Genomic DNA, 27,244 nt, shown 5'->3' on the forward strand with positions numbered 1-27,244 from the left:
ATACCATGCTACCACATGGATGAAACTTAAAAATACTAAATGAAAAAAGGCAGAAACCAAAGGTTACAAATTGTATGAGTCCATTGATATGAAATGTTCAGAAAATGCAAATGTAGACTGGCAGAAGGTAGACTACTGGGTGCCTATGGCTGAGGAAAAGAAGACTGGGGGGAAATAGTGAGTGACTGCTAATGGTTTCTTTTCGTAAAAACAGAAATATTCTAAAATTGATTATGGCAATGGTTGCACAATTATGAATATATTAAGAACCATGAATTGTACACTCTAAATAGATGAACTGTATGCTATATAAATTATATCTCAATAAAACTGTTATTAAAAATATTTATGCCAAAGAGGAAATTACAAATCAATCTCATTTTTCAATTTAAAAAAAGCCATGTATTGCTGAACCTGAAAGTCCCAAGCATTGTTTGCATTTTCTCAAAAATAATTGATATTTTCTGTCATGCTTTTCTTGCCAAGTTTCAAATCACAGAGCGGCACTAGTCGAGTAATATAACAGAAAAGAGTAGGAGGCACTGTACATTAATAATCTACCCAGTCAGGTTTCTCAAGTCACTGTGAGATAACAAAGGAACTAATGTAACATAAAATAAAACTGTATATCAGAAATACTATTCTCTGGCTTCTTACAGAAACAGTTATTAAATTGACTCTTGACAGTTTCTGCTTTAACCAAAAGGAGATGGTACTATGAGGAATTAAAAGTATAAACAATATTTACATTTATTATTCAGTATTTACACTTAATAATACCCATTCTGACAAGTTCTCTCACTATTATTATGGATAAAATTAAAACCAAATGATGAGATCTAATTTTCAGTTTTTAGAGAGCATTAAAACATATTCATTCTTTTGTGCTATAATTTTTTAAATTACAATTTGCTTTGGTGGCTGTGTTTCAGAAAACTGATTCCACTAGTAAAAAAAAATGAGAGTAATTTTACTTTTTCAAAAGTGATATTTCCAAACACTTTAAAAAAATACATTTAACAATTGCACTGGATTATAGCTGCCTCAGTATTATCCAAGAAATTACTTTTTATTGTCTCTTAATAGCTTTTAATGTTTCTTTAATCTCTCACACCTGACAGAAAATCAGCAACATAGGTGACTACTAGATATCTGCCAAAAATGTTTCTGTACCATTCTGAAGTCATAAAAACCAGTAGCGTTCAACTGATGATAGCATAAATATCATCAATGGGATACCTAAGTAATGAGAAGGGAGTAGGAGTTTCTGTAGCAATATAAGTCCACTGTCCCATACTTGGACCTATAAATCTAAAGTACCTTACTTGTAAGAATGTACAGTGGAAAACAATAGCTACTTCTGACTGAATGAACCCTAACCCACCAGAAAATGTTTAACCATGTTTCAGAGCCCTATCATGCCCTGGAGTTAGCTGCATCATTTCTATGCCATTTCTTACCAATCCAGATTTAATGTTCATAATTGCATAATCAATTATTGATACCAGTAATACTGTCCACTCAATTCAGTATTATTATATTTAAACCTGCTGACTGTAAAATACTATAGACTCCAATACAAAGCAGGTAACATTTTTCAACATCTATTGTGTCCTATTTACTGTGCTAGAAGCTTACTATGTGATCCTCATTTTAATAGGTACTAGTGTTATCTCCCAAAAGCTTTAAGAATTTCAACAGCACAAAAAAGCTGTTTTCACTTGGTTTATTCTAATGTTTCCTACCAATATGATGTATTCTATGACAATCATTTATTAAAAAATTTATACCAAGTTATTGACAACTTGAAAGGCATACTGCTTTCTCATACTGCACCCACCCTTAACTATGATCTGATTCTGACTCTTAAATTCTTAAAGCTAATGTCTCTAATAAATGTCTTTCTAAATAAGTGCTGTTTATTATATCACAGGATTTTTGATAGAAAATTGATGGATTTTAAGATATAAAAGGTTGAGAACCGATGTACCAGACAACAAAGGTCAAGAAGATAGAGTGAGAGGGTTGTTCCAAATAAATACAACCTATTTCACAACTTTACCTAGAGCTAGTTTAGGGGTAAAGGTGAGGGAGGAGATAAAGGAAAACAGGCTGCTTTTGTTACCTGTAAAATATTTCTGGTAATGGGAAGAAAACTAGGTATATGGGCAACAGGAGTATGGGAAGCCTCTTTGCTATTTACCATATACTTTTGATTTAAATCAATACATTAACAATTAAAAATTAATATGTAGAATTTTGAGTTTCTGCTAGTTTTAAAGACAGTATTTGAAACTGATGAGTAAAACAGTAAATATTTAAGCTATGGATTTAAATTTTTCATCAGTACCGCTGAGTATATTCCTTTGGCAACCAAAAATATTACTCCCTAAACTAGGAACATGACTACTATCATGTGGACTGTTCAACTCTAGAATTATACAATCCTGTCTTTTAATTAGCTAATGGCTGAAAAAAAAAGTAAAGGCGATCCTGTACAAGATAGAATCTTTATAAACTTACTCAAGAGCCAGTTGGAGACCAGCTCCATAAAAATAACAATTTAGGTCCCTGGAATACAATATAGGAGGCCAAGATGGCCAAATCTTTAGACTTGCTTTCATTTCAAGAAAAGCTTCCCACCACCGTCCAAAATTGTTCCAGCAACTACCACTTCTTAAACTTTAACAGCAAGCTCTTCAACAAGGGCACAGGAAACCCAAACAGCTGTATCAAGAATGACTTTTGGTCAGGAAATGAGTTTCTGATCAGAGTGGTAAACTGAAAGTTCTTTTTTATACCTATTACTAATTTGAGATATACTATTTACTCCTTTGATGAAAGTCCTCCCCAACCAAGCTCCTTTCATGAAGGGAAGAAAAGAATAGAGTATTTAAATGTGTTAATTTCAATAGCAAAGAATTTATAGATTTTAGTTAGGAGTTGTTAAATTTTTTTTTTTTTTTTTTTTTGCGGTATGCAGGCCTCTCACCGCCGTGGTCTCTCCCACTGCGGAGCACAGGCCCCGGGCACGCAGCCCCAGCGGCCCACGGCCCACGGGCCCAGCCGCTCCGCGGCACGCGGGATCCTCCCAGACTGGGGCACGAACCCGCGTCGCCTGCATCGGCAGGCGGACCCTCAACCACCGTGCCACCAGGGAAGCCCAGGAGTTGTTAATTTTATCGAATGTTGGCTAAGGTCAAATGCTAAGTACTTATTCCAGATCTGTTTCTTAAATATAAAAAAGATTTCTAGGGAAAAATGCTGGCATAGAGATAGGATCACAAAACTCCATACACTCAAACTTAATGAAATGAAGAAAAATAAAAAGTTACTTTATGTACTTTTTGGCATGTTTAAATGTTTCATACTGTAAAATTTGAAAATTAATTAAAAACAATAAAATATCAAAGAAAAAATATCACCTGGAGAAAAGAAAGCAGAAGTATACAGAATTTCATTTAAAAATCTAACTATTCCATTTCTTACCCTTCAAAAAATACAAGAGGTAAATGAAAAGTTCTGAAATCTTTCTCTGATACCAACTTTTCAGAGAAGATGAATGAGGGGGATAGACAAGCAGTCAAAGTGGAAGGACTCATATAGAGTAAAAGCTACTCTCACCTCAACTGGCCATCAGACATTTTAAAAAAACTGTCAGGTTTACCATGTCATTTTTCCCTAACAAGGAGAAGTATGGCAGATGACTCAAAAATACATATAAATGGCTTAAAGCTAATTAATTCCAGCAATAAGTAAGATTTATCAGAACAGAAAGACAAAAGACAAAAACACTAAGAAGTAAAAACCATGGGAAACAGGTGGGAAGAAAGAAGGAAGAAATTTCTATTTGAAGTTCCCCTTCTCAGCTGTGAATTAAGAGTGCCATGGCCAATAACCAGATGTCCACCTATCTTTAACCCTCTGCTAGTAAATGTAAATAATTAATAGTAATTACTTATTGACAGTGTTTCAGTCATTATTCTTAGCATTTCAAATGCATTACCCCAATTTAACCCTTACAACAATCCTATGAGGTATAATATCCCATTAACAAATGAGGAAACTGAGGCAAAGAGGTAATGTGCCCAAAATTACAAAGCTAAAAAATGGTGGAGCCAAGATTCAAAACCAAGCCATCTGATTCAAAACCAGAGCTCTTGGCCAATGAAAAGAAAAGAGAGTTTACAATATTAATTTATATCATGAAAAGGTTCGGTCAGGGAAAAAAATATTAATCAAGACATTGAGCATTCTGTAACAATATCAACCATAAGAAAGACATAATGGGGCTTCCCTGGTGGCGCAGTGGTTGAGAGTCTGCCTGCCGATGCAGGGGACACGGGTTCGTGCCCCGGTCCGGGAAGATCCCACATACCACGGAGCGGCTCGGCCTGTGAGCCATGGCCGCTGAGCCTGCACGTCCGGAGCCTGTGCTCCACAACGGGAGAGGCCACAACAGTGAGAGGCCCGCATACCGCAAAAAAAAAAAAAAGACATAATGAACATAAATAAAGTGGTCTATATGGAAACTGAATAATATAATTAATAAGGCTGAATTAATACATAATGAATTCTTTATCTAAAAGTAAAGACTGTACCTCATTTTCAAATACAGAGAATTAAGAAAAAAACAAATCAAAGGCGACAACAAAAATTTAAATGAAGTTTCCAAAAACCTATTAGTCTATACTATAATGCAATAAAACTAGAAATTAAAGTTTTACTAGGAAAAGAAACTTTAACCATTTAGAAGTTAAAAACAAAACAAAATGCTCTCATATGCTAAACAGGATATCAAAACTGAAACTGAATATCTTGAAAATACAAATAATGGAAACATATACTAGCCAAAGCTAAGCTCAGAAGATAAATCTTGGCATAAAACACTAAACAGTAAATATCACAAATACAAAATTAAGCATTCATCTTCAGAGTCCAGAAAAAGAACAATACACATGCCAGGAAGGCAGAAGAAAGGCAAAAACAGAGCAAAATCAGAGGGCAATGAACTAGAAAAAAAAAAAAAACCACAGTAAAATTAATTCAACACCTTAAAAAATTTTAATATAGTATATAACCTAATAAATTTAATCAAACACAAATATACAATATTAAAAATAAGAATAGAGGGCTTCCCTGGTGGCACAGTGGTTAAGAATCCTCCTGCCAACGCAGGGGACATAGGTTCAAGCACTGGTCCGGGAAGATCCCACATGCCATGGAACAACTAAGCCCGTGTGCCACAACTACTGAGCCTGCGCTCTAGAGCCCGTGAGCCACAACTACTAAGCCCGTGTCCCACAACTAATGAAGCCCGCGTGCCTAGATCCCATCCTCCGCAACAAGAGAAGCCACCACAATGAGAAGCCCACGCACCACAATGAAGAGTCGCCCCCACTCACCACAACTAGAGAAAGCCCACACACAGCAAGGAAGACCCAATACAGCCAAAAATAAATAAATTGAAATAAATAAATAAATATGAGAATAGAAAAACAACTGCAGATATACAAAAAATTAAAAGAATTATAGAAGAGTACTTTGTGAAACTATGAAAATACACTTGAAAATTTGGATGAAGTGGATTATATTCTAGGAAACAAAAAACTGAACAAAAGAAATAGAAATCAAAAAAGACCAAGAGCCATGGAATAAACAGATTTACTAAAGAGCTATAAGCCAAAATCATACTAGTCAGCTTCACAGGGAAAATTCTTTCAGACCAAAGTAACAGATAATAGAGATGATATTTACACCATGCCAGAGCAGAGGAAGGAAATCTTGCAAAATCTTTTTATGAAGCAAATATAACACAGAAATCTAAGGATTACAATATGAGAAAGAAAAAATTTCAGACCTCATTTCTGAATATTGAAACAAATATAATAAATTTTGAACACTTCAACTGCCACTGTATATTTTACAAAAGAACTCCATAAATGAATAGTATTCATTCCAGAAATGTAATTATGACCAATTATTAAGTAATCTATTAAAAAATTCACCAAATTATAGGTTATGAGTCAAAACAACCTTCATTTCAAAGATGAAATGGCATTTCAAACATAATGAATCACTCTTCATTTAAAAAAAAAGAAAAACAATTGGTAAAATATGCACGTATGCTTGATGCTACCCTTGTCAGAGTGAACACACTACCTTTTTATAAATTGAGGTATAACTGACATACAACATTATATTAGTTTTGGGTGTACAACATAATTCAATATTTGTATATACTGCTAAATGATCACCACAGTAAGTCTAGTGAACATCTGTCACCATACATACTTACATAAAGTTTTTTCCTTGTGATGAGAACTTTTAAGATTTTCTTTCTTAGCAACTTTCGAATATGCAATACAATATTATCAAGTATAGGTGCCATGCTGTACATTACATCCCCATGACTTTAGTACTGGAAGTTTGTACTTTTTGACTCCCTTCACCCATATCAACTACTCTCAACCCCCCTCCATCCCTGGAAACCACCAATCTGTTCTCTGCATCTATGAGACGGTGGGTTTGTTGTTTTGTTTTAGATTCCACATGTAAGTGATATAATACCATATTTTTTATCTGACTTATTTCACTTAGCATAATACCCTCAGGGTCCATCCATGTTGTCACAGATGGCAAGACTTCCTCCTTTTTTATGGTTGAATAATATTTTTTATCTATTCATTTTTTTGATCCATTCATGCATTAGTGGACACTTAGGTTGTACCCCTATCTTGGTTATTTTAAATTCCACAATGAACATGAGGGTATGTATATCTTTTTGAGCTACTGTTTTCATTTCTTTTGGATAGATGCTCAGAAGTGGAACTGCTAAATAATATGGTAGTTCTAACTTTTTGAGGAACCGCCATACTGTTTTCTGTGGTAGCTGCACCAATTTCCATTCCCACAAACAGTGCACATCCTCACCAATACTTTTACCTCTCGTGCTTTTGATAACAGCCTTTCTACAGGTATGAGGTGATAGCTCATTGTGGTTTTGATTTGAGTTTCCCTGATGATTGGTGATGTTGAACACATTTTCATGTGTCTGTTAGCCATCTGTACATCTTTGGAAGAATGTCTGTTCAGATCCTCTGCCTGTTTTTTAATTAGATTGTTTGGTTTTTTTGCTGTTGAGTTCTATGAGTTCTTTATGTATCTTGTATATAAACCCCTTATAGGATATATAATCTGCAAGTATTTTTTCGACATTTAGTAGGTTGCCTTACATTTTGTCAATGGTTTCCTTTCATGTGCAGAAGCTTTTTAGTTTGATGTAGTTCCACCTGTTTATTTTTTCTCTTGTTGTCTTTGCTTTAAGGTTCAAATCAAAAAATCATCACCCAGACTCATGTCAAGGAGTCTTACTGCCTATGTTTTCTTTTAGGATTTCAATGGCTTCAGATCTTACATTCAAGTCCTTTTTTTTTTTTTTTTTGCCCTTTTGGAATATCACCAATTATTGGTTCTTTTATTTTCTTGAACTACTTGATGTTGAATCTGATACATAGAGGGAAAAAAACGCCAAGCCATGCTTTTGAAAAATGGGTCTTACATTGTTGTGTTGTTTTTTTTTTTTTTTTTGCGGTACGTGGGCCTCTCACTGCTGTGGCCTCTCCCGTTGCGGAGCACAGGCTCCGGACGTGCAGGCTCAGCGGCCATGGCTCACAGGCCCAGCCGCTCTGCGGCATGTGGGATCTTTCCAGACCGGGGCACGAACCCGTGTCCCCTGCATCGGCAGGCGGACTCCCAACCACTGCGCCACCAGGGAAGCCCCATTGTTTTTTTTTTTAAACTGAAGTATAGTTGATTTATAATATTGCATTATTTTCAGGTGTACAGCAAAGTGATTCATAAATACATATATATTTTTTCAGATTCTTTTCCATTATAGGTTATTACAAGATACTGAATATAGTTCCCTGTGCTATACAGTAAGACTTTGTTGTTTTTATATATATATATATATATATATATATATAGTAGTTTGTATCTGCTAATCCCAAACTCCTAATTTATCCCTCCCCCCTTTCCTCTTTTGTAATCATAAGTTTGCTTTCAGTGTCTTTGAGTCAGTTTCTGTTTTGTAAATAAGTTCATTTGTATAATTTTTTAGATTCCACATAAGTGATATCATAATATTTGTCTTTCACTGTCAGGCTTACTTTACTTAGTATGATAATTTCTACGTATATCCACGTTGCTGCAAATGGCAATATTTCATTCTTCCTTATGGCTAAGTAATATTCCATTATATAATATATACCACATCTTCTTCATCCATTCATCTGTTGATGTACACTTAGGTTGCTTCCATGTCTTGACTATTGTAAATAGTGCTGCTATGAACATTGGGATACATGTATCTTTTCGAATTAGCGTTTTTGTCTTTTCTGGATATACACCCAGGAGTGGGATTGCTGGATCATATGGTAGCTCTATTTTTAGTTTTTTAAGGAACCTCCATACTATTCTCCATAATTGCTGTACCAATTTACATTCCCACCAACAGTGTAGGAGGGTTCCCTTTTCTCCACACCCTCTCCAGCATTTATTATTTGTAGACTTTTTGATGATGGCCATTCTGACTGGTGTGAGGTGATACCTCATCGTAATTTTGATTTGCATTTCTCTAATAATTAGGCATGTTGAGCATCTTTTCATGTGCCTGTTGGCCATCTGTATGTCTTCTTTGGAGAAATGTCTATTTAGGTCTTCTGCCCATTTTTTGATTGGGTTGTTTGTTTTTTTGTTATTGAGTTGTATGAGTGTCTGTATATTTTGGAAATTAAGCCTCTGTTGGTCACATCATTTGCAAATATTTTCTCCCATTCCATAGGTTGTCTTTTCATTTTCTTTATTGTTTCTTTTGCTGTGCAAAGCTTTTAAGTTTCATTAGGTCTCATTTGTTTATTTTTGCTTTTATTTCTTTTGCCTTGAGAGAGACTGACCTAAGAAAACATTGGTATGATTTATGTCAGAGAATGTTTTGCCTATATTCTCTTCTATGAGTTTTATGGCATCACATCTTATATTTAAGTCTTTAAGCCATTTCAAATTTATTTTTGTGTATGGTGTGAGGGAGTGTTCTAACTTCATTGATTTACATGTGGCTGTCCAAGTTTCCCAATACCACTTGCTGAAGAGACTGTCTTTTCTCCATTGTATATTCTTGCCTCCTTTGTCAAAGATATAATTGACCGTAGGTGTGTGGGTTTATTTCTGGGCTCTCTATTCTGCTCTCTATTGATTCATATGCCTGTTTGTGTGCCAGTACCAAACTTTTTTGATTACTGTAGCACTGCAGTATTGTGTGACGTCTGGGAGGGTTATGCCTATACCTTTGTTCTTTTTCCTCAGGATTGCTTTGGCAATTCTGGGTCCTTTGTGGTTCCATATAAATTTTAGTATTATTTGTTATAATTCTGTGAAAAATGTCATGGGTAATATGACAGGGATCACATACAATCTGTAGATTGCTCTGGGTAGTATGGACATTTTAATGATATTAATTCTTCCAATCCAAGAGCCTGGGATACCTTTCCATTTCTTTGAATCACCTTCAGTTTCCTTAATCAATGTTTTATAGTTCTCAGCACATAAGTCTTTCACCTCCTTGGTCAGGTTTATTCCTAGGTATTTTTTTTCTTTTTTGGACGCGATCTTAAATGGGATTTTTCTTTTACTTTCCCTTTCTGATATTTCACTGTTAATGTAAAGGAATGCAACGGATTTCTGTATGTTAATCTTGTACCCTGCTACCCTGCTTATTTGGTTTATCAGTTCTAATTGTTTTTGTGTAGAGTCTTTAGGGTTTTCTACATAAAGTATCATGTCATTTGCATATAATGACAATTTTACCTCTTCCCTTCCAATTTGGATACCTTTTATTTCTTTTTCTTGTCTGACTGGTGTGGCCAGGACTTCCGATACTGCATTGAATAGAAGTGGTGGCAGTGGGCATCCTTGTCTTGTGTCAGATTTTAGAGGGAAGGCTTTCAGCTTTTCACTGTTGAGTATTATATTGGCTGTGGGTTTGTCATAAATGGCTTTTATTATGTTGAGATATACTCCCCCTATACCCTCTTTGGTGAGTTTCTTTTTACCATGAATGAATGTTGAATTTTATCAAATGCTTTTTCGGCATCCATTGAGATGAACATGATTTCTGTCTTCTCTCTTGTTGCTGTGGTGTTACCACAATGATTTGCGTATGTTGAACATCCTTAATCCGTTCTGAGTTAATTTTTGTGTATGGTGTAAGACAGTGGCTCAGTTTCATTCTTTTGCATGTGGTTGTCCAGTTTTCCCAACACCATTTACTGAAGAGACTATCCTTTTCCCACTGTATATTCTTGGCTCCTTTGTCATAAATTAATTGACCATGTATATGTGGGTTTATTTCTGGGCTCTCTATTCTGTTCCATTGATCTATGTGTCTGTTTTTATGCCTATACGGTTTTGATTACTACAGCTTTGTAACATAATTTCAGATCAGGGAGTACGATGCCTCCAGCTTTGTTCTTTCTCAAGATTGCTTTGGCTATGGATCTTCTGTGGTTCCATACAAATTTCAGACTTGGTGAGTTCTGTGAAAATGCCACTGGAATTTTGATAGGTATTGCACTGAATCTGTAGATTGCTTTGAATAGTATGGACATTTTAACAGTATTAATACTTCCAATCCATTAGCATGAAATATCTTTCCACTTATTTGTTTCAATTTATTTCATCAATGTCTTATAGTTTTCAGCATACAGGTCTTTCACCTTCTTGGTTAAATTTATTCATAGATATTTTATTATTTTTGATGCAACTGTAAATGAATTGTTTTCTTAATTTCTCTGATAGTTTGATATTAGCGTATAGAAATGCAACAGATTTCTGTATCTTGATTTTGTATCCTGCAAATTTACCAAATTCATTTATTAATTCTAACAGTTTTCTGGTGGAGTCTTTAGGGTTTTCTATATATAGTATATTATCATTTGCAAATAGTGACAGTTTTAATTCTTCCTTTCCAATTTGGATGCCTTTATTTTTCTTCCCTAATTGCTCTGGGTGAGACTTCCAATACTATGTCAAATAAAGTGGCAAGATTCAGCATCCCTGTCTTGTTCCTGATCTTAGAGGAAATGCTTTCAATTTTTCATCATTGAGTATGATGTTAGCTGTGGTCTTATCATATATGGCCTATATTATGTTGAGGTATGTTCTCTTTATACACACTTTGTTGAGAGATGTTGAATTTTGTCAAATGCTTTTTCTGCGTCTATTGAGATGATTGTATAATTTTTATCCTTCATTTTGTTAATGTAGTGTACCATAATGACTGATTTGCAGATGTTGGACCATCCTTGCATCCCTGGAATAAATCCCACTTGATCATGGTGTATGATCCTTTTAATGTATTGTTGAATTTGATTTGCTAATATTACACTGAGGATTTTTACATTGATGTTCACATCAGGGATACTGGCCTGTAATTTTCTTTCTTGTGGTGTTACTTGTCTAGTTTTGGTGCACCAGCTCTTTAAAGCTTCTTCCCAAAGCAAGTCTCATGGCTACACTTAACTTCAAGTGGGCAGAGAAGTATAACGTTATCATATGTCAAGGAGAGAGGATGAGAATATTTGTTAACAGCTCTAATCATTACTATACCTGCGAAGTCAGAGGAAACACCTCTGATTATTACTCTATATTACTTTTATTGTTTGACCACTTTACAAAGAGCATATGTTACTTTATCATTTAAAAACACATTCACATGTAGATTTCGTATCTGTCCATAGATGAAGATTTATACTTTGGACTGTGGGGTGAAAACTGAGGAAATGCTACTGTCTGATTATAGTAACCTTAACTACAAGTTCAGTTTTAAGTGTCAGTAATAAACTTGTTTAAAAAGGTTGTATCAGCAGGGTTAATGTAATAAAGTAACATCAAATTCTACAAATGGTTTTTAGTTTTTCTATTAAGCTACACAGATTAGTCTAATAAACTGGCAATTATCCATCTCCCCATTGGCCTCAAAAATGTGAAGCTGTCTCTTTTAGTCCTCAGAATAAATATGTGTATGTGCAACCTGGGTACTATTAACTGCAATTTGTAAAAAAGGAAACTGAAGTGTGAGACACATAGCAGTTAATTCAATGGGCCATGATTTTGCCCCCAACATTTTATTTTAAAAATTCAAACAGATAGGGAAGGGTAAGCTGTGACAAAGTGAAAGAGCGGCATGGACATATATACACTACCAAACGTAAGGTAGATAGCTAGTGGGAAGCAGCCGCATAGCACAGGGAGATCAGCTCGGTGCTTTGTGACCGGTGCTTTGTGACCGCCTGGAGGGGTGGGATAGGGAGGGTGGGAGGGAGACGCAAAAGGGAAGGGATATGGGAACATAGGTATATGTATAACTGATTTAATTTGTTATGAAGCAAAAAAAAAAAAAAAAAAAAAATTCAAACAGATAGAAGAGTTGAAAAAACTTCTCAGTGCATACTCAGAAAGCCAACACTTAGAATCTATATTTAACATTTTGCTACGTTTGCTTCATCACATATATATTCATCTATCTATCATCTATTGATCTCATTTTTTACTCATTTCAAAGTAAGTTGCAGATAGCAGTATCCTTCACCTCTAAACATCTTAATTAGATTTCAGTATTTATATTCTATATTTTAAAAGTTAAGTTATATATTAGAATGCACAACTGTATACTTGCGTAAGTTCTAATAAATACATCCACCCATGTAGCCAAAATCTCTATCAAGATATACAACAATTCCATTATCCCAGGAAGTTCCCTCACATTGGGCCTTGATTTGAACACAAGATCTGTCTCTAAAGTCCATAGTCTTTCCCACAACACTATGCTACTTCTTTTAAAAAGGCCCAATGTATAAATACATTAAACAATAAGAATTCTATTTCTAACCCTCAATAATTAAGGTAGCTGAAATATGGAAATATGAAAGGTAGAAAATACTAGAGATTCCCTCCACTAAAGCCAGACAGCCTAGGTATTTAATATCTGTAGCACAATGACGGTACCACTTTCTGTTTACTAATTTCCACTGAATAAATAAAAATATCTACTTCCTTCCCCAAGAGTTAAAGAATTAGTCAAGTAGGTATGGACATGACAATAACAACCATTACATATGTTCATCTCTTATACCTTCAATTAAACTAATAATGCTTCCGGGCAAGACCATTTCTTAGGCTTGTAAGGCAAGTACTAGGTCAAGTGCAATACACTTTAGTGATTACTATGAGAGGCAGTGAGGAACTGGAGAAAACACAAAACCTTTGGAATCAGCCAAATCTGGATTCAGATCTCTTCATATTTATTTAGCTATATAACCACGTACAAGTTAAACTTCTCTAAGCCTCAGTATATCATATGTAAAATGAGGCCTATATTTGGCCTTCCTATCAATGTCAGGTTTCTCAAATAGACGATCTATGAGCAGACCCAGGCAAGAGAAGCCCCTACCCTGGACTTCAGGCTTTTGGGGGAATTTTATGCAACAGTTTGTTAATTTAACTTAGTATGTATATGGTATGTAGATCTACATTTATATTTGCTCCAGATCCTGCAGATGTTACAAATGGGCCTGTCTGTATCTACTACTAATAATCTAACATGTGTATTGCCATATTCACTTCAAATATTACCCTATTTAGTCATACAACATTATCATGAGTTAGGTTTCATTAATCCCATTGTGCAGATAAAGAAACAGATGTGGTTAAGAAACCTACCCAGCGCCCTTATCTTCTATCACTATATCACTCTCTTCTTAACTCCCAAATATCTGAGCTTTCTCCTCTAACATATTATCAATATTTTACTCTCCAAGACAATATGCCCCTAATCCCTAAATCTAGTCCCTATTTTCTATGACCTCTTGGTAGCACCTGATACTGTTAATAATTTTTCCTTTCTTAAAACAACTTTCCCTTTGGTTTCTAAGGCTAGACTATTTCTTCTCTTAGCTTTTGCTCTTTTTCTGTCTCCTCTTGTTAGAGTTTTGGTGAAGAATGAATAAGATGATGTTTTTGGAGAGTGTCAGCATAAAGCATATATTCAATAAAAGGTAGGGTTTCTTTTTAACCTAAAAAGAATAGCTACCATTTTTAAGAATGATGTCAATTACTCTACTAGGTGATACACACACATGCACACACACTATTCCATTTATCCTAAAAGCACCATAAAATTGAAGTTCAGATTGGCTGACAAATTAACCTGTATTAGAAACCTGGCTCCAACAATTCCTAGGTTTATGATACTAAGTCACTTAACTTCCCTGAGCTTCTGCTTCTCCATCGTGTAATTTTATAATGTTCTTGTGAGAATTAAATGAAAACACAGGATATAAAAACACAAAGTACATGGTACACAGTCAGTAAATGTTAAACTCCTTTCTCTTCTTGTTGCTACCAGGTGAATACATTAATTTTTTATCCTTCCCTTGTGTGCATTTCTAAAAACTAAGTCCTTGATCTCTTGACCTTCTTTCTTTATACTCTGTACCTTACACTCTTCACACTTGTGAGTCCAACTCCTCCAGAAAGATAGTTTTGAATTATCTGTGACCATTTCTAAGTGTGCAGGCCCACATCTCTAAGTTTTGCTAGTTCTTTCTACTTGAGAATCCCACTGCCTACCATATCAAACTGCTCCTTTCCCTCACAAAGAATGGAAAGCAAAAGACTAGGAGTGAGTGACATAAAATATTACACAGACAAAACTGATAGGATGCATGATAAAGAAGCTAGTTTTATGGTTTCAAGCTTGCCTGAGAAAATTACAAAACTGGAGAAGATTCTCATAGATCATGTCCAAAATTTTCTCCCCTTTTCCTCGTTCTTCAGACATGAAACTCTAATCCTTCTATTTCCCTAACCCACAAAGCCAAAAATGTTCTCATTCCATTGAATTCCCTTACATTTAAATGCTCCATTCATCTAACACCTAATAATACTCTATCTTCTATTACCAATTTTCTTACATTTACATCTTATCTTCCTAACTGTGCTGTAAGGCCAATAACCATCTCTTATACTTTTAGTATTCTTCATAATGCTAATCAACTACTGCTATACAGATATGGTCAAGAATTCAGAAATTATAAATTGAGATGCTTTCAGATCTTTTTCTGACATGGAAGGAAGACTTTTCAAGTCAAAAGCTCTGATCCACAAATAGAGAAGGTGTGAAAAACAGGAAATTTTCTATTTCTCTCTCAAGGATTTTAGTTTTGGCTTTAAACAGAAAAAAAAATCCTTTAACATATATTTCCTTAGCCATGTGTTAATACTTTATAAATTATTTCCAGGAACTGTGCAAGCTTTTCTTCAAAAATTACTTATACCAGCATACCTTGGAGATACTGCAGGTTCGGTTCCAGACCACCACAATAAAGCAAATATCACAATAAAGAGTCACACAAATTTTTGGTTTCCCAGTGCATATAAAATTTATGTTTATACTATTACTGTATTCTATTAAAGTGTTCAATGGCATTACATCCTAAAAAAACAATATACATACCTTAATTAAAAATACTTTATTGCTAAAAAATGCTAATCATCACCTGAGCCTTCAGCAAGTCATAATCTTTTTATAATAGTAACACGAAGATCACTGATGACGGATCCCTATAACAAATATAATAAGAATGAAAAAGTTTGAAATATTTAAAGAATTGCCAGAATGTGACAGAGACATAAAGTGAGCAAATGCTGTTGGAAAAAAGACGCCGATAGCCTTGCTCCATGCAAGATTGCCAAAAACCTTCAATTTGTAAAAAAAACAATATCTGAGAAGCATAGTAAAGCAAAGCACAGTAAAACGAGTCATGCCTGTATTTTCTCATACAGTTACTAGTCATTAATTTCTGTAGGAAAATAATTCCTAAAACTATAAGTCTCAAAAACCACACAATGTAGACTGATATGCTATTTATTAAATATTAAATAATTTTAAAACTTTCAAAACCGAGATGATAAAAATACTTAGTCTAAAGTTTATTAAAAGAAATGGCTTTCGGGCTTCCCTGGTGGCACAGTGGTTGAGAGTCCGCCTGCCGATGCAGGGGACACGGGTTCGTGCCCTGGTCCGGGAGGATCCCACATGCCGCGGAGCAGCTGGGCCCGCGAGCCATGGCCGCTGAGCCTGCGCGTCCGGAGCCTGTGCTCCGCAACGGGAGAGGCCACAGCAGTGAGAGGCCCGCGTACCGCAAAAAAAGAAATGGCTTTCTTCTTTGGTTGAATGTATTTAATAACTGGGAAAATTTGATTAAATTAATTTTCTTTACTGTGATCAAAAGAGAACTGCAGGATAATAAAACTGATTTTGATTTGCTTATTTTACCTGAGTAGCTTTATCTTTCATGCATGAAGGGTAATGAACATGAGGATCTCGTGGCCACTGTCCTGTGAGATAAGGTCCTGTTATCGTATCCAAAGAAGAGGTTCGCCTTATTGTACCAGAGGTTCGAACTTGATGAGATTTTGGCCTGTCCACTATAAAAAAGTGAAAAAAGATTAGTCACTAATGAATAAAGTAAAACTTAAAATTATTTAACCTTCATAGTTTGTAAAATATCACTCTGTCAATTTTTCCTACAATATATATTTACCCTAATAGCCCTCCTGCATGATGTGATGAAATTTATAGACCCTCTCCCAAAGGAAAATACATTCACATATTAAATTTTGCATACACTTCCAGGGCTGTCACACCCTACAAAGCCCATCCATTTTAGAGACCTATTCTAAAACCTGTATATCATCTCCACTGCTATTACTTTAATTAAGACTTCATCATGTCTCAACTGCCAGTAACTAAATGCTATCTCTGCATCCACCCTAACTAAATCTTACAGTGCCACCTCCCTCCACTGCTTAAAAACATTTCCATGGTTATTCACTGTCTTTAACTTAAAGCCCATTATTTTTCACAATTCAGCTCCCATATACATCAATACTTGATGTCTTGTTACTCCTCCATAAACCCATGTTAACTACTAAATGCCATACAAACTAACTGCAATTTCCCAAATGTAAAACACTCACTTCTCTGCCTCTATACTTTCTATTATCTCCTGCACCTAAAATGTTCTCCTTCCCTGTTCACTTGACAAAAACTTATCTTCAAGATCAGCTCAGGTGTCACACTGCCTCTGTGAAACCTTTCCCAATGCCCTTCTTTTCTCCATCTCTGTCCTTTTTAAAGATATATGCACTCTCTGCTTGCGTGGAGCCCTAAATTTGTCTTTCTTCCCCAACTAGAGCATAAGTTTGGTCCCTACAGATTGAAAAGAAGTTGATGCTCAATACTTATGAATGAATTTATTCACAGCTACACAAAAATAACATGTATTAAGAATCTTACATTTTAATTCAGCTTCCTCATTTATGGATGAAGAATTTGAAGCCCAGGGGGATAAAATTAAATTGTCCAATGAAACAGAACTGCTAACAGGTGATAGAAGTAAAAAGGAACCAAGATCTCCAGACATTCTACACAGTTCAATCAACCTACTATAATAATCTACTTCTCCTCTCCATGTAGGTACCATAGGTACCTCTGCTGAAAATTAAAATGATCATACTGAACTCTATAGTTTCTTTACAAAGAAACTACAAAGGATTTTTCATATACGCATCTCAAATAAGTTACTACTAATGTGCACTGAATAATAAAATCCAGTGGATTACAAGCACCAAGGCTCAGTCTTACTCAGAGTTATATCTCACATCAAACAAAATGTCTTGCACATTACAGAGGGCCAAGAAACATTTGTTATTGAATACTGTCCTTTAACCTTCTGAAACCAAAATACAAAATTGGGTTTTTTTAATCGGAAAACAAAAGAAAATGCAGCATACTGTGAACTATCATGTTATTTACATACAGTCGTCCTCAGTTCTGTGCGGGACTGGTTCTAGGACCCTCACGGATACCAGAATCTGAAGAAGCTCAAGTCCCTTACATTTGGCCATTCACCTCTCCAGGTTCCACATCCTTGGACACAGAGGGCTGGAGGGCCAATTTTATCTTACAACTGCAGTTCTGATTTCTTCTTTGACCCAAGAGTGTTAGAGAAGATCTGAGAATTACAAAATTTCCTCCCTATCTTTATTAGCTCTAATTTTATTTTGCCATAGGCAGAGAGTCAGGACAATCTATTTCTACTCTTTGGAATCACCTGAAATTTTATTTGTAACCAAAAATCATGGTCAGTTTTTATAAATATTTCATGAGTCATGGAGAACATATATTTTCTGTTTTCAGAATAGTTATTTTTCTTGTACATCAGCTGAAATAAAAATATGGAATATAGTAATAATAAAATTATTAGCTTTATCTGTCACAGACTTAGAGAACTACTCTAAAATTTCTAAACTACTCTTAAGATATAACAATTCTCTTTATCTCTTGCAATTTTTATCATTTAAATTTAGTTCTGGGGAATTCCCTGGCAGTCCAGTGGTTAGGATTCTGCACTTCGACTACAGGGGGCATGGGTTCAATCCCTGGTCATCGGGGGAACTAAGATCCCGCAAGCTGTGCCGTGTGGCCAAAAACAAGAAACAAACAAAAAAAAGTTTATAGAAATTTAGTTCTGTATAATTTGGTTACATATTGATTCATGACATCATCATTATGGCTTATATGCTTCACCATTGTAGTCTGTTCCATCTATTACTTTTAAGCTCTGTCAAATTGAACATTATCACCCCTTTATGCTTTCTTTCTATTATAATGCATCTGGTTTGCCTATTCTTTTATTTTCAATTTCTTTCAATCATGCTATTTAGGTGTCACTCTTGTATACTGTATGCAATTAGGCTTTTTGAAAAAACTTTAGAGTATGTCTTCTCCTTATAAAAGGTATGTTCATCCCACTTATATTTGTTATAACAAACTTGATTAAACCTGTCACATAACTTTTTTCTTCCTCTTATAATTCTTCCTTGCTACTTGTTTTCTATGTTTTACTGTTTACTTCTTTTTCTCCTTCTTACCTTTTCCCCTACCATAGGTAATTTAGAAGATATGCAGATTGTTTTTAGTTCTATTACTAGAAGTTACTTCTTTTTTTTTTTTTTTTTTTTTTTTTTTTTTTAATTTTTTAATTAGTTTCTGCTTTATAACAAAGTGAATCAGTCATACATATACATCTGTTCCCACATCCCTTCCCTCATGCATCTCCCTCCCTCCCACCCTCCCCATCCCACCCCTCCAGGCGGTCACAAAGCACCGAGCTGATCTCCCTGTGCTCTGCGGCTGCTTCCCACTATCTATCTACCTTACGTTTGGTAGTGTATATATGTCCATGCCTCTCTCTCGCTTTGTCACAGCTTACCCTTCCCCCTCCCCATATCCTCAAGTCCATTCTCAAGTAGGTCTGTGTCTTTATTCCCGTTTTACCCCTAGGTCCTTCATGACTTTTTTTTTTTTTTTAAATTCCGTATATATGTGTTAGCATACGGTATTTGTCTTTCTCTTTCTGACTAACTTCACTCTGTATGACAGACTCTAGGTCTATCCACCTCATTACAAATAGCTCAGTTTCGTTTCTTTTTATGGCTGAGTAATATTCCATTGTATATATGTGCCACATCTTCTTTATCCATTCATCCGATGATGGACACTTAGGTTGTTTCCAGCTCCGGGCTATTGTGAATAGAGCTGCAATGAACATTTTGGTACATGTCTCTTTTGGAATTATGGTTTTCTCAGGGTATATGCCTAGTAGTGGGATTGCTGGGTCATATGGTAGTTCTATTTTTAGTTTTTTAAGGAACCTCCATACTGTTCTCCATAGTGGCTGTACCAATTCACATTCCCACCAGCAGTGCAAGAGTGTTCCCTTTTTTCCACACCCTCTCCAGCATTTATTGTTTCTAGATTTCTTGATGATGGCCATTCTGACTGGTGTGAGATGATATCTCATTGTAGTTTTGATTTGCATTTCTCTAATGATTAATGATGTTGAGCATTCTTTCATGTGTTTGTTGGCAGTCTGTATATCTTCTTTGGAGAAATGCCTATTTAAGTCTTCTGCCCATTTTTGGATTGGGTTGTTTGTTTTTTTGCTATTGAGCTGCATGAGCTGTTTATAAATTTTGGAGATTAATCCTTTGTCAGTTGCTTCATTTGCAAATATTTTCTCCCATTCTGAGGGTTGTCTTTTGGTCTTGTTTATGGTTTCCTTTGCTGTGCAAAAGCTTTGAAGTTTCATTAGGTCCCATTTGTTTATCTTTGTTTTTATTTCCATTTCTCTAGGAGGTGGGTCCAAAAGGATCTTGCTGTGATTTATGTCATAGAGTGTTCTACCTATGTTTTCCTCTAAGAGTTTGATAGTTTCTGGCCTTACATTTAAGTCTTTAATCCATTTTGAGCTTATTTTTGTGTATGGTGTTAGGGAATGATCTAATCTCAAACTTTTACATGTCCCTGTCCAGTTTTCCCAGCACCACTTATTGAAGAGGCTGTCCTTTCTCCACTGTACATTCCTGCCTCCTTTATCAAAGATAAGTTGGCCATATGTGCGTGGGTTTATCTCTGAGCTTTCTATTCTGATCCACTGATCTATCTTTCTGTTTTTATGCCAGTACCACACTGTCTTGATTACTGTAGCTTTGTAGTATAGTCTGAAGTCAGGGAGCCTGATTCCTCCTGCTCCGTTTTTCGTTCTCAAGATTGCTTTGGCTATTCGGGGTCTTTTGTTTTTCCAAACAAATTTTGCAATTTTTTGTTCTAGTTCTGTGAAAAATGCCAGTGGTAGTTTGATAGGGATTGCATTGAATCTGTAGATTGCTTTGGGTAGTAGAGTCATTTTCACAATATTGATTCTTCCAATCCAGGAGCATGGTATATCTCTCCATCTATTTGTATCATCTTTAATTTCTTTCATCAGTGTCTTATAATTTTCTGCATACAGGTCTTTTGTCTCCTTAGGTAGGTTTATTCCTAGATATTTTATTCTTTTTGTTGCAATGGTAAATGGGAGTGTTTTCTTGATTTCATTTTCAGATTTTTCATCATTAGTGTACAGGAATGCCAGAGATTTCTGTACATTAATTTTGTATCCTGCTACTTTACCAAATTCATTGATTAGTTCTAGTAGTTTTTCGGTAGCATCTTTAGGATTCTCTATGTATAGTATCATGTCATCTGCAAACAGTGACAGCTTTACTTCTTCTTTTCCAATTTGGATTCCTTTTATTTCCTTTTCTTCTCTGATTGCTGTGGCTAAAACTTCCAAAACTATGTTGAATAAGAGTGGTGAGAGTGGGCAGCCTTGTCTTGTTCCTGATCTTAGTGGAAATGATTTCAGTTTTTCACCATTGAGAACAATGTTGGCTGTGGGTTTGTCATATATGGCCTTTATGATGTTGAGGAAAGTTCCCTCTATGCCTACTTTCTGCAGGGTTTTTATCATAAATGGGTGTTGAATTTTGTCGAAAGCTTTCTCTGCATCTATTGAGATGATCATATGGTTTTTCTCCTTCAACTTGTTAATATGGTGTATCACATTGATTGATTTGCGTATATTGAAGAATCCTTGCATTCCTGGAATAAACCCCACTTGATCATGGTGTATGATCCTTTTAATGTGCTGTTGGATTCTGTTTGCTAGTATTTTGTTGAGGATTTTTGCATCTATGTTCATCAGTGATATTGGCCTGTAGTTTTCTTTCTTTGTGACATCCTTGCCTGGTTTTGGTATCAAGGTGATGGTGGCCTCGTAGAATGAGTTTGGGAGTGTTCCTTCCTCTGATATTGTTTGGAAGAGTTTGAGAAGGATGGGTGTTAGCTCTTCTCTAAATGTTTGATAGAATTCGCCTGTGAAGCCATCTGGTCCTGGGCTTTTGTTTGATGGAAGATTTTTAATCACAGTTTCAATTTCAGTGCTTGTGATTGGTCTATTCATATTTTCTATTTCTTCCTGAGTCAGTCTTGGCAGGTTGTGCATTTCTAAGAATTTGTCCATCTCTTCCAGGTTGTCCATTTTATGGGCATAGAGTTGCTTGTAGTAATCTCTCATGATCTTTTGTATTTCTGCAGTGTCAGTTGTTACTTCTCCTTTTTCATTTCTAATTCTATTGATTTGAGTCTTCTCCCTTCTTTTCTTGATGAGTCTGGCTAATGGTTTATCAATTTTGTTTATCTTCTCAAAGAACCAGCTTTTAGTTTTATTGATCTTTGCTATCGTTTCCTTCATTTCTTTTTCATTTATTTCTGATCTGATTTTTATGATTTCTTTCCTTCTGCTAACTTTGGGGTGTTTTTGTTCTTCTTTCTCTAATTGCTTTAGGTGCAAGGTTAGGTTGTTTATTCGAGATATTTCCTGTTTCTTAAGGTGGGATTGTATTGCTATAAACTTCCCTCTTAGAACTGCTTTTGCTGCATCCCATAGGTTTTGGGTCGTCGTGTCTCCATTGTCATTTGTTTCTAGGTATTTTTTAATTTCCTCTTTGATTTCTTCAGTGATCACTTCGTTATTAAGTAGTGTATTGTTTAGCCTCCATGTGTTTGTATTTTTTACAGCTCTTTTCCTGTAATTGATATCTAGTCTCATAGCATTGTGGTCAGAAAAGACACTTGATACAATTTCAATTTTTTTAAATTTACCAAGGCTTGATTTGTGACCCAAGATATGATCTATCCTGGAGAATGTTCCATGAGCACTTGAGAAAAATGTGTATTCTGTTGTTTTTGGATGGAATGTCCTATAAATATCAACTAAGTCCATCTTGTTTAATGTATCATTTAAAGCTTGTGTTTCCTTATTTATTTTCATTTTGGAAGATCTGTCCATTGGTGAAAGTGGGGTGTTAAAGTCCCCTACTATGATTGTGTTACTGTCGATTTCTCCTTTTATGGCTGTTAGTATTTGCCTTATGTATTGAGGTGCTCCTATGTTTGGTGCATAAATATTTACAATTGTTATATCTTCTTCTTGGATCGATCCCTTGATCATTATGTAGTGTCCTTCTTTGTCTCTTCTAGTAGTCTTTATTTTAAAGTCTATTTTGTCTGATATGAGAATTGCTACTCCAGCTTTCTTTTGGTTTCCATTTGCATGGAATATCTTTTTCCATCCCCTTACTTTCAATCTGTATGTGTCTCTAGGTCTGAAGTGGGTCTCTTGTAGACAGCATATATATGGGTCTTGTTTTTGTATCCATTCAGCCAATCTGTGTCTTTTGGTGGGAGCATTTAGTCCATTTACATTTAAGGTAATTATCGATATGTATGTTCCTATTCCCATTTTCTTAATTGTTTTGGGTTCGTTATTGTAGGTATATTCCTTCTGTTGTGTTTCTTGCCTAGAGAAGTTCCTTTAGCATTTGTTGTAAAGCTGGTTTGGTGGTGCTGAACTCTCTCAGCTTTTGCTTGTCTGTAAACGTTTTAATTTCTCCATCAAATCTGAATGAGATCCTTGCTGGGTAGAGTAATCTTGGTTGCAGGTTTTTCTCCTTCATCACTTTAATTATGTCCTGCCACTCCCTTCTGGCTTGTAGAGTTTCTGCTGATAGATCAGCTGTTATCCTGATGGGGATTCCCTTGTGTGTTATTTGTTGTTTTTGCCTTGCTGCTTTTAATATGATTTCTTTGTGTTTAATTTTTGACAGTTTGATTAATATGTGTCTTGGCGTATTTCTCCTTGGATTTATTCTGTATGGGACTCTCTGTGCTTCCTGGACTTGATTAACTATTTCCTTTCCCATATTAGGGAAGTTTTCAACTATAATCTCTTCAAATATTTTCTCAGTCCCTTTCTTTTTCTCTTCTTCTTCTGGAACCCCTATAATTCGAATGTTGGTGCGTTTAATGTTGTCCCAGAGGTCTCTGAGACTGTCCTCTGTTCTTTTCATTCTTTTTTCTTTATTTTGCTCTGCAGCAGTTATTTCCACTATTTTATCTTCCACCTCACTTATCCGTTCTTCTGCCTCAGTTATTCTGCTATTGATCCCATCTAGAGTATTTTTTATTTCATGTATTGTGTTTTTAATCGATGCTTGATTCATCTTTAGTTCTTCTAGGTCCTTGTTAACTGTTTCTTGCATTTTGTCTATTCTATTTCCAAGATTTTGGATCTGGGAAATAGAATCTTGGATCATCTTTACCATCATTATTCTGAATTCTTTTTCAGGTAGACTGCCTATTACGTCTTCATTTGTTAGGTCTGGTGGGTTTTTATCTTGTTCCTTCTCCTGCTGTGTGTTTTTCTGTCTTCTCATTTTGCTTATGTTACTGTGTTTGGGGTCTCCTTTTTGCAGGCTGCAGGTTCGTAGTTCCCGTTGTTTTTGGTGTCTGTCCCCAGTGGCTAAGGTTGGTTTAGTGGGTTGTGTAGGCTTCCTGGTGGAAGGTACTAGTGCCTGTGTTCTGGTGAATGAGGCTGGATCTTGTCTTTCTGGTGGGCAGGTCCACGTCTGGTGGTGTGTTTTGGGGTGTCTGCGGACTTTTTATGATTTTAGGCCACCTCTCTGCTAATGGGTGGCGTTGTGTTTCTGTCTTGCTAGTTGTTTGGCATAGGGTGTCCAGCACTGTAGCTTGCTGGTCGTTGAGTGAAGCTGGGTGCTGGTGTTGAGATGGAGATCTCTGGAAGATTTTCGCCGTTTGATATTATGTGGAGCTGGGAGGTCTCTTGTGGACCAGTGTCCTGAAGTTGGCTCTCCCACCTCAGAGGCACAGCACTGACTCCTGGCTCCTCAATTTCGGATGATTTGTTGTCTATTCATGTATTCCACAGATGCAGGGTACATCAAGTTGATTGTGGAGCTTTAATCCGCTGCTTCTGAGGCTGCTGGGAGAGGTTTCCCTTTCTCTTCTTTGTTCTCACAGCGCCTGGGTCTCAGCTTTGGATTTGGTCCCGCCTCTGCGTGTAGGTCGCCGGAGGGCGTCTGTTCTTCGCTCAGACAGGACAGGGTTAAAGGAGCAGCCTCTTCCGGGACTCTGGCTCACTCAGGCCGGGCGGGAGGGAGGGGCACGGAGTGCGGGACGAGCCTGCAGTGGCAGAGTTCGGCGTGACGTTGCACCAGCCCGAGGCGCGCCGTGCGTTCTCCCAGGGAAGCCGCCCCTGGATCCCGGGACCCCGGCAGTGGTGGGCTGCACAGGCTCCCGGAAGGGCGGTGTGGACAGTGACCTGCGCTCGCACACAGGCTTCTTGGCGGCGGCAGCAGCAGCCCCAGCGTCCCACGCCCGTCACTGGGCTCCGCGCTTTCAGTCGTGACTCGCGCCCGTCTGTGGAGCCCCTTTAAGCAGCGCTCTTAATCCCCTCTCCTCGCGCACCAGGAAACCAAGAGGGAAGAAAAAGTCTCTTGCCTCTTCGGCAGCTCCAGAGTTTTCCCGGACTCCCTGCCGGCTAGCTGTGGCACATTATCCCCCTTCAGGCTGAGTTCTCGCCGCCAGCCCCAGTCCTTTCCCTGCGCTCTGACCGAAGCCCGAGCCTCAGCTTCCAGCGCCGCCCGCCCTGGCGGGCGAGCAGACAAGCCTCTCGGGCGGGTGAGTGCCGCTCGGCACCGATCCTCTGTGCGGGAATCTCTCCGCTTTGACCCTACCCAGGTATGTGGGGAGTTTCTTGCCTTTTGGGAGGTCTGGGGTCTTCTGCCAGCATTCAGTAGGTGTTCTGTAGGAGTTGTTCCACGTGTAGCTGTATTTCTGGTGTATCCGTGGGGAGGAAGGTGATCTCCGCGTCTTACTCTTCCGCCATCTTACCCGGAAGTCGATAGATGGAATCTTAAAAAAAAGGTTCTGAAGAACCTCATTGTTTTTGCAAAAGTTGACCCATGCTCTTGTGATTCCACATCAGCTGTTTTGCATCATTGGAAAGTTGGTCGCGTGCAGCTTTTCAAAAAAGCCCCTTTCACAAACTGCCTCTTTCCCCTCCACGTGGCACTCCCAATCTCTCCTCTCCAAGCTCCGGCCACCCGGGGGCTCCACCGAAGTTACTTCTATTAATTCTTTTAAATATTTTTTCTGGCTATAAAAGCAATATGCACAAATTTTAGCAACTTTAGGAAACACGAAAAATTAACATGTCTCTCATAATCTGATTTATAATAATTTGTTTAAAACTTTTATAAGTTACTTTACATTCCCTGCACCAAGAAAAAAAAGACAAAAACAGTTTATCCCTTGAAAAAGAACATTTATAGCAGTAAAAAAAGGCCTACATAAAGGTCAGCCACAACCAGAAAATGAAAAGCCACTATATGCGAAAAACTTGTGCCTGAACTTTAAACTGCTCCAAACTATTATGAAAGTTGTATGTAGTCTACTTATAGTTATTAAAACCCGTTAACTTGGTGAACAATAGGGATCATTTTTATGTTTTATAATAAGTATATAAAGAATCTATAAACAAATCCCTTGATACATATAATATTCTAGTCTATACTTTTTTATTATATTGTTCATCACTGGACCTTTGTCCATCACTTTCAAAGGATCCCATTTCTCCCCTTAGTGTCCATTCTCTCTGATTAGCTACTGTCAGAACTGTGGTCTTCAAGTTATTTTGACTGAGTACTCCTAATAGTAAATATCTAAGTATGCAGCAATATGTGCAGTTATTTATTTATAAATGAGGTATATATTATATTACTAATATGTTATATATAGTGTAAACCTAAGTAGAAATTTACACATGATATAAAAAATAAAAATATGTATGAAAAAAATGGAAGTTACATTTTCTTCCTGTATCTCATAAGTGAGTGGCCTTACTTCAGTGTGAAGACCACTGGGATAAGGGACTTTAAATTGGGTGCTCCCAAGTCCCAAGGACCAGTGGCAGCCATCAACTTGGACTCTGAAAACCTAGGCTCCAACATTTGGTGTAGAAACACTCACCTTGTGCTGAGTATCAGAGGGGGGCATTCTTACCAATGAGAGAGCCAAGAAACAGATTTGGCAACCATTTTCTGGGACAGCACGGACTGGCATTTCTGGTGTCATTAAATTCATGAGTTTTCTTGTATTGTCCCTTAACCAAAAGGAGCTTTTGTACTTTTAAATGTTGTATAAATGTGTTATATTGGGTGAGAGCCTGAGGTTTTTGAACTGGAAACTTCCTGAAATTTATATCTCCATGCGGTTACCATAAACATAATGTAATAAAAGGGAAAAATATGAATTGGGTGCTAAATTCAATCTACAGATTGGCCAGTTAGCTCTAATTCTGTGATATAATGCTAT

General features: G+C 36.6%; 1 protein-coding gene across 2 annotated transcripts in view; it reads right to left on the reverse strand.

Annotated features, from left to right (window-relative positions):
• Positions 1-27,244, reverse strand: part of GLCCI1 (glucocorticoid induced 1) — a 130,532-nt gene that overhangs the window by 71,829 nt on the left and 31,459 nt on the right. For both annotated transcript variants that reach the window (XM_081243390.1, XM_081243389.1), the window contains exon 2: positions 16,397-16,548. In XM_081243390.1, coding sequence (XP_081099516.1) covers positions 16,397-16,548 — 152 coding nt within the window. The remainder of the gene's footprint in view (positions 1-16,396; positions 16,549-27,244) is intronic.

Source organism: Mesoplodon bidens (genome assembly GCF_964165515.1).
Source record: "Mesoplodon bidens genome assembly, chromosome: 9".
NCBI lineage: Eukaryota > Metazoa > Chordata > Mammalia > Artiodactyla > Ziphiidae > Mesoplodon > Mesoplodon bidens.